General features: G+C 38.2%; 1 protein-coding gene and 1 non-coding gene across 6 annotated transcripts in view; one reads left to right on the top strand and one right to left on the bottom strand.

Annotated features, from left to right (window-relative positions):
* cacnb1 (calcium channel, voltage-dependent, beta 1 subunit) overlaps positions 1–10,025 on the top strand; it is a 30,832-nt gene that overhangs the window by 3,691 nt on the left and 17,116 nt on the right. For all 5 annotated transcript variants that reach the window (XM_014031744.1, XM_014031742.1, XM_014031741.1 and 2 more), the window contains exon 2: positions 4,122–4,208. In XM_014031744.1, coding sequence (XP_013887198.1) covers positions 4,122–4,208 — 87 coding nt within the window. The remainder of the gene's footprint in view (positions 1–4,121; positions 4,209–10,025) is intronic.
* Positions 3,619–3,690, bottom strand: trnac-gca (transfer RNA cysteine (anticodon GCA)). The gene has a single exon. It is a non-coding gene; the product is annotated as a tRNA-Cys (tRNA).

The raw sequence follows: 10,025 nt of genomic DNA, 5'->3' as shown, positions 1-10,025 counted from the left end.
TTGAATCTATGCCACGAAGAATTGAGGCAGTTCTGAAGGCAAAAGGGTGTCCAACCCGTTACTAGCATGGTGTACCTAATAAAGTGGCCGGTGAGTGTAGATGCCTGTAAACATTAAGGTACTGGTAGACATAAGTACCAGGGAACATTTGTACCAGTAAATGTGGGTACCAGTTATCATAGGTACCAGTAAAAGTAGGTATCGGTGAACATAAGCACCTTGAAAGATAGGTACTGGCTGTATAGGTACTGGTGCCGATAAACATACAGTAGGTACAGGGGAACATAGATGCCTGTAAACTTAGAGGTGCTGGTGAACATAGGTACCAGGGAACTTAAGTACCGGGAAACATAGGTACCAGTTATCATAGGTACCAGTAAATGTAAATATAGATTATCATAGGTACCAGTAAACATAAGTACTGGGGAACATACTGGGCTGGTGATCTACAGTATATGCGAAGGATTCCCCACCCAAAAAGAGAAAACAAAACGTTTCCTTGTCAGGGTTGGGTACCCGTTGCCACCTGCCACAGTTTAAAGCCTGGTGTTCGTGCAGTCTCTTTAATTATACGCCTAATCTGGGAGGATGTTTACCAACAGGAAGCCTCTCCTCCCTACCTCCTCTGGCATTTCTCTGCCCTTTTTCCTGAGAAGAACCGGCCTCGTTTGGCTGCAGAGATCTCTCAAAACCACTGTCCTCGCTCCGTACATCAACAATTTTGACCACATGTTCAAAATGTCGAAATAACTGTTGCTAAACAACGTGCTGAACTGAACAAAATGTTTGGGTAAATTTTTGAGTAATTTGTTGTTTTATTGGTTATCTATTATAAATGTCTGGGTACTTTTAATAACTCAGTTGCTGAGTTAAAGTAATTGGGTCATTGGTTGGCTTTTACCAAAAAGTAATCAGTTTTGATCTTTATTATGCAATGATTATTTTTTGTGAGAAATACCATTTACAAAAAGAACAGCTGGAAAACAATTTGGAAATAACACTAATAAGGTTTAAATCACTCGCTGCAGTTATTAAAACAGAATTTTATCAGGTCCTTTATTGCCTTGTAGTGATGGAAACATGACACTTTCATCATTTTCTCTCACAAACAAACAAACAAACAAAAAAAAAACAGCTGAAATGAAGACAATGGAGGCTTGTGGCTGCTGTCTGCTCCTGCTTGTCATTTCAATTACAGACCCTATTTGTCTCCATTAAAGCAACAATTCTACTTTGTTCAGTCTTCATTGATGTTTAAAAAAACGATCAGTCGACGACCTGCTCGTTGTTTCGAACAGACTTTGATCCGTCCGATAGATGTTGAATTGTTGCGTACAGAGGTAATGGATTTTTATCAGCATCTGTTGTAACAATAAACATATGTAGGCAGTATGTGCCGATGCAGCTGATTTAAAATGTACAATATTATGAAAAATATTTGTGGCTTGCTATAGAAAAAACATTCAGCAATACAGGAAGCTATGGGAGAGCATTGCATTCACCAAATAAAAATAAATTAGACTCCTGATCTCATAATTACGAGATCAGGATCTCATAATTATGAGATTAAATCTCATATTTATGAGACAAGATGTCATATTTGCAAGATCCTGATCTCATAATTATGAGAAGGTCTCATAATTACGAGATTCTGAACTCATAATTACGAGATAAGATCTCATAATTACGAGATAAGATGTGATAATTACAAGTAAAGATCTCATAATTATGAGACGAGATGGCATATTTACAAGATCCTGATCTCATAATTATGAGAAAAGATCCCATAATTACGAGAAAAGATCTCATAATTACGAGAAAAGGTTTCATAATTATGAGAAAAGATCTCATAATTATGAGAAAAGATCTCATTTTTACGAGATAAGATGTCATAATTACGAGATAAGATCTCATAATTACGAGATAAGATGTGATAATTACAAGTAAAGATCTCATAATTATAAGACGAGATGTCCTATTTACAAGATCCTGATCTCATAATAATGAAAAAAAATCTCATAATTATGAGAAAAGATCTCATAATTACGAGATAAAATCTCATAATTATGAGATAAGGTGTGATAATTACAAGTAAAGATCTCATAATTATGAGACGAGATGTCATAATTACGAGATTCTGATCTCATAATTTTGAGAAAAGTTAAGGAGAGTCATCAACACCAATGGTTCCCAACCTTTTTAGACTTGTGTATCCCCTGAGCTATTTTGTCATACCACTAGTACCCCATCAAATGTATTGATGATTTTCCAAAACTATAATGTACAACAACTAATTACTAAATGAAAATTGTTCGTTTAATCCTCCTAACTTGAACATTTAATTCTCAGGCATTTTTTTCTTTTCAACTCAAATCAAACATAAACATAAATACGTTGCCTTGAAAGTGAATAAGTAATTAAATAAATAAACCTGGTAATGGCAGGTACAGGAAGCGGCAGCATCCAAAATACATTGTTTTGTCCAAAACACCTCAGAAACTCGCCCAAATGAAGCAAATTCTGCGAGATTCTGCATTTCTTACTGGATTCTATTTTGTTTTGTCAATTCCGTGATTTTGTCTGCAATTTCCCCATTGCGAAAATCTATTTAAATATTTTTAAACACCTGGGAAATTTTTCCACGTACCCTCTGTACTATGCTCGGTTGGGAATCACTGATCTACACTACAGGAAAAGGAAACAATGACTGGATTTTAAATGCTTTTATTTTATTAGGTATGAGACACTGGGTAATATTGAGTTTAGTTTATGTGGATGTTATTGTGTCTGCTGGTTTGTTAATAAATCCACCTGCACCAGTCTACGGGGTTCTGTTTAATCAGCTTCGTCACAAAAGTAACACCGACACTCAACCGGTGTTGGTATTTCTGGTTTCATTCATTCATTCTGGTTTATTTTATTGGAGTTTTATGTTACAACACCATTGGATTGCATTGAGAATCCTCTAAATCCATTAAAAACTGCAACTACTTGTATCATACCCACAACCGCTTAGTTTTTTGGGCCAACCTGATTTAAAATGCTCAACACAGAAAAATAATTTTTAGAGATATTTATTTAAAAGTTGTGGGTTGCTTTGTTTTCTGCTGTGTTCCAGGAGATAAAATGAGCTTTCAGAGAAGAGTGTGTGACAGATGTGCTCATCTACTAAAAAAAAAAAACTTTTTTTTATTTGAGTTTGCACCAGTTGGTGTAACAGGTCATGTTTGTTTTAAATCAAAAGGCTCGTTAAACATCCCGCAACAGGCGGCGATGACAAAGCACCGAGCAACGAACCGATTAATGGATCGGTTGTTCGTCTGCGATTCTGAGAAGAAATCTGAAGGCAGTCGCTCGTTGTTGACACGATTGCTTGGCTTTAAGTGTTTGTGACAAGTTGTAGACTGATAAAATAGCTTCTCGTGCTGTGAGTAAAGAAACAAACAGGGTTTAAGAATGTCCCTGCGAAGAGAAGATGCATTACTGAAAGTGTTGCTCACATACTGTAGTCTGGGTGTTTTAATGCGTTCAGTCACGTCAGGTGCAGGAGATTTTTTACAAACAAGATGAATGTGTGTTTAATGTGAAACACAGCAGCTGCTTTGTTTTTGCAAAGAAAGGGGGCACCRGGATTTGAACCAGGGACCTCRTGATCTGCAGTCAAATGCTCTACCACTGAGCTARACCCCCACTGTTCATTTCATAAGTTAAAGGTAAATACACACCTTCAGTCTGACTCCACAGTGTTTATTCTTCACCAGCTGCTTAAATAATCAGCCTCCTGATTATCAACAAATATGATTAGTCTGTGTTGTGAAACCATGGTGACGTGGGCCCAACCCCAGATTACGAGGTCTCGGTTTGCATCAAGAAATAACAAGTAAAAGAGGTTCTTAATGAACGCTCCGGGCACATTTTCTTTGYCCGACGTCCTCTGTGGTTTGGGATGCTCGCCGCTTTTTATCTCCGGCTCAATCAGGCCCTCTGATCACGTTCAGAAACCTCCGGTCCAAARGCCACGGACCGGCTCCAGTAACATGGTTTTCTAGGATTAAGCTGTCAGGATGGTGTTGTGGAACAGGGTGGTTGTTTAACGTGTTTTGTTCTTGCTCTCCTTTCAGGGGAAGTATGCCAAGAGGAAGAGCCGGTTCAAGCGCTCGGATGGAAGCACCTCCTCTGACACCACCTCCAACAGCTTCGTCCGACAGGTAACACCTAAACCAGTCGTTTTCAGGCAAAGTCAGGCGAGATCTCTTCAAAAGTATGCAGCGCCGAGTGTAAAAAAAATGRTTCATTATTTTTAGTTCACTTTCTGAGTGTAAAACCCTATTTAAAAATGTCATACAAATTCATACATTTTGCTAATTTTTACTAAATGCTAAATCCTAAATCTAAACGTGTAAATCTAAAAATAAAAACTAAATCTTAGTTGTTGCAACTAAATGATAAAGCTTACACTTAAGAATTTCAGAATGGAACACAGCCTTTGTCGTTTGTGCTCAGCATTTGTTGTGATGTCATCATCCTGCGACAAAAGCAACTGCTAACGCTGCTAATGCTGCTAATGCTACTAACGATGGCGTTTCAATTTTAAATTCAAAATGTGTTAATTGAAAACCGTATGGATGGTACCTGTGGTACAGCAGCTTGAGGTGCAGCTTAAAGGGCAGTCTTATAGGGCAGTGTTTTTCAAAATGGAGGCCACTGGGGAGCCACAAGAGGGCCTCAGAAAGCTGGAGGGAAGATAAGAAAAAAAGTAAAAATAAAGCTAATAAATATTTTAAATCAGTATCATAAAACCAAATCTGTTTTTCAGTCGTTATTTTAAAATAGAATTTAGAATAATGTATTGAAATGATGAGATTTTACAGTCATTTTTTTCCAGTAGGAATATACTACAGCATTTAAAACATGCTAACCAAATGTAATAATTATTGAATTGTGTATGAAAAATTACATATTTTGTAGCATTGTTTGTGGGTTTACAAGGATGAGTAATGGACCAGAAGCTAATGCTCTTTGAGGGGCCGTGACATGAAAAGGTTTGGGAACCCCTGCTATTGAAAYGCGTTAGCAGCATTAACAACATTAGTAAATTAGCAACATTAGCAACATTAGCAGCATTAGCAGCGTTAATTATGCGTTTAATGCTTTTAGCGTTGTTATGTTTTGTTATTTGAAGATTATTTCTGTTTGAATTAATTTTTTTAAAGGGGCAGATGTTAATGAAAAAAATTTCTTCCTTCTGCTTCCTTTCATTTTATTTGTGTTTTGTATTATTATTTGTTGTATGTATAGCATTTGTTTTGTTTTTAAATTAAATGAATAATTTTTAATAAAAATAAATAAATAAATAAATAAATAAATAAATAAATAAATAACATTAGCAGTGTTAGCAGCCTTAGCAACATTAACAGCATAAACTGCATTAACAGCATTAACCACGTCAGGAGTGTGAGCAGTGTTAACAGCATTAGCAGCAATACCAGTGTTAGCGGCATTATCAGTGTTAGCGGCATTATCAGAGTTAACAGTTGTACCAGTGTAATTACTAATATCAGTGTTAACAGCATTAACAGTGTTAACAGCATTAGCAGTGTTAACAGCATTAGCAGTGTTAACAGCATTATAATTGTTATCATTGTTAGCAGCATTAACAGCATTATCAGCGTTAGCTGCTATATCATTGTAATTACTAATATCAGTGTTAACAGCCATATCAGTGTTGGCAGCATTAACAGTGTTATCAGTGTTAGCAGCGTTAGCAGCATTAACAGTGTTATCAGTGTTAGCAGCGAAAGCGTTTGCTTTTGTCACAGGATGATGACATCATAACAAGAGTCCTTCATGCAAAATCTGCATTTTAGTCTATAATTATGTAACCTTCAACATTTAGCCACAACATTTACATTTTATATTTATACATATTTAGTATTTTACATTTAAACGTTACATTTAAAATTTAGTGAAAATGAGCCAAATGTTATTTTTAATTAGGATTTTACACTCAGAAATGTGTTAGTGACGTTTTTTTAACATTTTATTTTACAGTAGGRGCCTCGTACAAAAGTTACACCTTGAAACAAAAATACATCTACAGCCACCGCTCTGCAGAAACTGACGGGTTTATTTTATCGGGACTGTTGGTGTTTTGTCCCCCCCCCCCCACCCCACCWCCAACGTTATTACCAAGTCAGTTTTCATCCTTGAATAAATACAATTTAGATAATCTGAGTGTCAAAAACCCTTTTATTTTCTTGTCTTCTTTCTCTCCTCACCTGAGCCGGAGAGAGCAGTGAGCGCAGCAACAAATAAAAAAAACTTGTCCTCAAAATGCCAGAACTCACATGTGTGCCCTGCTTCCACGAACGTCTTGTTCCAGACACAAAACCTGTTAATTCAGGAAGGATTTTCTAGCATTTATGTCAGTTACARCTTTAAGGTTTTTCTTTTACTGCTTTTGGACCTTTGCTAAACTAATTTGTCATCATTATATTGAAGATCTCCGCTGTAATTTTCCAGCTGCAAAAACAGATTCCCCGCCTCAGAAAACGGCACAAACCCCTGACCCAGGCGGCGTTCTGTGTCTGGACATGACATTTCTCAAAGCCATGTTGTGTCGCAGCTAAACGAGCCCCTCCTCCTCCTTTTTATTTCCACCTGACCTCTTCATTTGGGAGGGGAAATGATGTGCCCCGTGCTGTATGACATTTATACGTTTAGTAGCGGTGTTTCTGTCTCCTGTGGTTTCTAAAGGTTAGTTGTATTCTTGCCCGCACACAAACACACACACGCACACACACACACATGCTGTCCTTCGCCGCCGCCTTGTCCTTCGTTACTCAAAGTGGAGGAAAACCACGTGCTTCCAGTAATCAGGATTTATAACCTCTCACACTGTAAGGACCACATTACGAGCAGTAAGAATGAAACACGCGCCCGTGCTTCAGGGTTTTGCAGAACAACGCCGGCCGTGCTCGGGGTTTTGTGCGGCGTGTTCCTCCACACGAGCGATCCCTGAGATCATCTAGKAATTAAAAGCAAAAAKCGGCGTTTGAAGGTTCCTTATAGGTTTCTGTAAATATAGCCTGCACTAACTGAAGGCACAGCCCTGTATGGGCTTTACAGTCTCACGCACGCCCACGCAAGCGCACACTCGCTCCCTGCACACACACACACACACACACACACACACACACACACAAATGCACAAGAGCCACAATCAACCAACGGCAGAGCCGGCTGGTACACTCGGCCTGGTTTCCATGGCTACTGAATCTTCCCCCTGTGTGCGAGCGCAGTGGGATGGAGAGACAAAGCAGAGGATGTTTCGACGGGTTTGCCTGTTCTGGTGTGGGTGGGTGCGGCCCACAGCTCTGTTCCTCGTTAGTTTGTGTGTCAAGTTTGACCAAAAAGCGCACATTGTCTGCATGTTAAATAAACAGATAAACAAGCAAACGAAAGTGTCTGTTTGACTGAAGAAACAGGTTTATTGTGTTGCTGGAGCTGGAATCAGAGAGGCTGGTGGTGGAAAACAACAGTTCAGATTTCATTTTAAAGTCATCTGGTCAGTAAGTACTCATTAACCACTCTCTGGAGCTGTTTACCCCAATCAGGCGCTATGGAGCAAAATTAGAGACATAAAGTTTGTTAAAAAAAGACATATTGGGAAAATATATATATTTAAACTGAAAACTATTTTGTTACTGAATAAAAAATATTTGAAACTGATTTTAAAAGATTCAAAACTACTTGTAGCATATAAAAAGTATGGCATGTTGTTGCATCATACTGTATAATAATTTGTATGGCAGGCCATTGTATCATACTGTATAAAAATNCATGTTGTTGCATCATACTGTATAATAATTTGTATGGCAGGCCATTGTATCATACTGTATAAAAATAAGAATGGCWTGCAGTTGTATCATATAATMACAARGTRTGGCATGCCATTGTATCATATAATGAACACTGTATGACAGGCTGCTGCAGCATATAATTTAAAAATATGGCATGCTGTTGATCATATAATTAACAAMGTATGGCAGGTTATTGCATCATWATTAATAATGTATAGCAAGCCATTGTATCATATCATTTACATATATGACAGGTTGTTGATTAATATAGTTTAAAAATATGGCAGGTCATTTTATCATATAATTAAAGTAAGGCCGGCCGTTGTACCATATAACAAGGTATTGCATACCATTGTATCATATAATGAGCATTGTATGACAGGCGGCTAAATGTGGCATGCCATTGATCATATAATTAACAATGTATGGCAGGCCATTGTGTGATAGTAAAAAAGTAGCAGGTCATTGTATCATAATTAACAAATTAACAACATATGGTGGGTCATTTTATGATATAATTAAAAAATATGTCAGGTTGTTTTATCATATAATTAACTAGTGTGGCAGGCTGTTCTATCATTTATTTAAAAGTATGGCTGGCTGTTGTAATATACTTTTCAGTTAAATTTTGTGTTTGTTTCACAATTATTTTTCAGTGTATAATAATTTGTTTTCAGTTTCAAAAGTTCTTTCAGTTTAAGGGAGTGGTCCTTCAGGCAAAACAAAGGCCAGCATTTTCCTGTCCTGCAGATGAGCCGGTCCAGACTGAGTCAGAAACCCAGTAAACGGTCTGAAAAGTGATGATCGCTGTGAGCAGTCTGCATGCAGACACCTTATAGTTCCTCATCTCTCCCTGTCCTCGTTTTCTGCTCTTTAATAAAGGCCTAACAGTCTAAACAGACACCGAATGAATACTGGGAGGTGTGGTTTTTGGAACTGTTTAGAGCCTTCGTGACGAGAATTATGGAAATTAAAGACAGAGCTCTGTATTCTACGGACGTTATTCCATTTATGAAAGTTGTTTAGGGTTTGGATTCAGGCTCTAACAGGTCCAGAACCTTCTGCTGGTTCTGTTACCACCACTGTGATCCGTCATGTCCACACAGCTGATTGTGTCGTCGCCACAAACACAGGGCAGGCAGAGGCAGACGGGCAGAAAGAAAGCTTGTGCTTTGTATCGCCCTCTAGTGGACAGAGTAAATCCAGGTGCCTTCTTTTGGGCCTTTTAGTGTCCTGCTCTTGTACAATTATCTTAATTTAAAGTGCCTGTSRCTATCCTTCAAATACAAAAAGTGAAAGAAAACATCTTCATATTTAGGAAAATTGGCATAAAACACATGATTTAACCCATTTTGTCACATAACTGGCATATTTTCCTTTGAATWTGGCTCAGCTAAAGTGAAACAGGAAGTGACATCGAAGGGGAATTCTTTAAGAATAAAACTCCATGGTTTTTGTTTATTAAAACAATATTATTTGAACCCTGACTTTTCTTCATCTTTCTCTTATAGGGACTAAAATTATCTAAAGAAACATCAGAACATCGGTCTGTGTTGCTAGCTGTTGTAGCAACGCTCTGTTTACATGCAGACATTCCCCTTTGACATCACTTCCTGTTACTTCACATGCAAACATCTCAACAACCGTTCAGCTCAGTGGTGTGAAATTGCTTTTGAAATATGTTATCCATGTTGTCTTTCCAAAAGTGCAATCATATTTATCACAAAAAAATTGATGTCACAGGCACTTTAATGTTTATATATCTGTAGCTGGCACTGAGGAGTTTAAAATYAGAGATTATGAGTTTTCAACCTTGAAAAGCTCAACTAAAGCCAGTTGCCTGCATTTTACAACAGGTTGCTCCACGTCTTGTTTCAGTTTAATCCGGAGCACAAGCAGCGGGGTGTTCTGGAGAACGAGATCAGAGCAGAAGCTGTGGAGGAATGGGGCATAAAGAGAGAGAGAGAGAGTGGGGGGGCTTTCCTGGGTACTGCCCAGTTCTGTCACACGTCAGCTGGGAGCGTTGAATGGCTGACGGCTGCATACCAAAACCTCCTTCTGGGTCTGAGCCTGTCCACGTCCCTGTTTCTGTCCGGCCAGGGCTAAATATATTTACCCAGATTGCAAATGTAGCATAAGTCCTGCAACCCGACCCCCCCACCC

This window comes from Austrofundulus limnaeus, unplaced genomic scaffold, assembly GCF_001266775.1.
Source record: "Austrofundulus limnaeus strain Quisiro unplaced genomic scaffold, Austrofundulus_limnaeus-1.0 Scaffold1310, whole genome shotgun sequence".
Taxonomy (NCBI): Eukaryota; Metazoa; Chordata; class Actinopteri; order Cyprinodontiformes; family Rivulidae; genus Austrofundulus; species Austrofundulus limnaeus.
The sequence above is the reverse complement of the archived record's forward strand: the minus strand, read 5'-3'. Positions and strand labels throughout refer to the sequence as shown.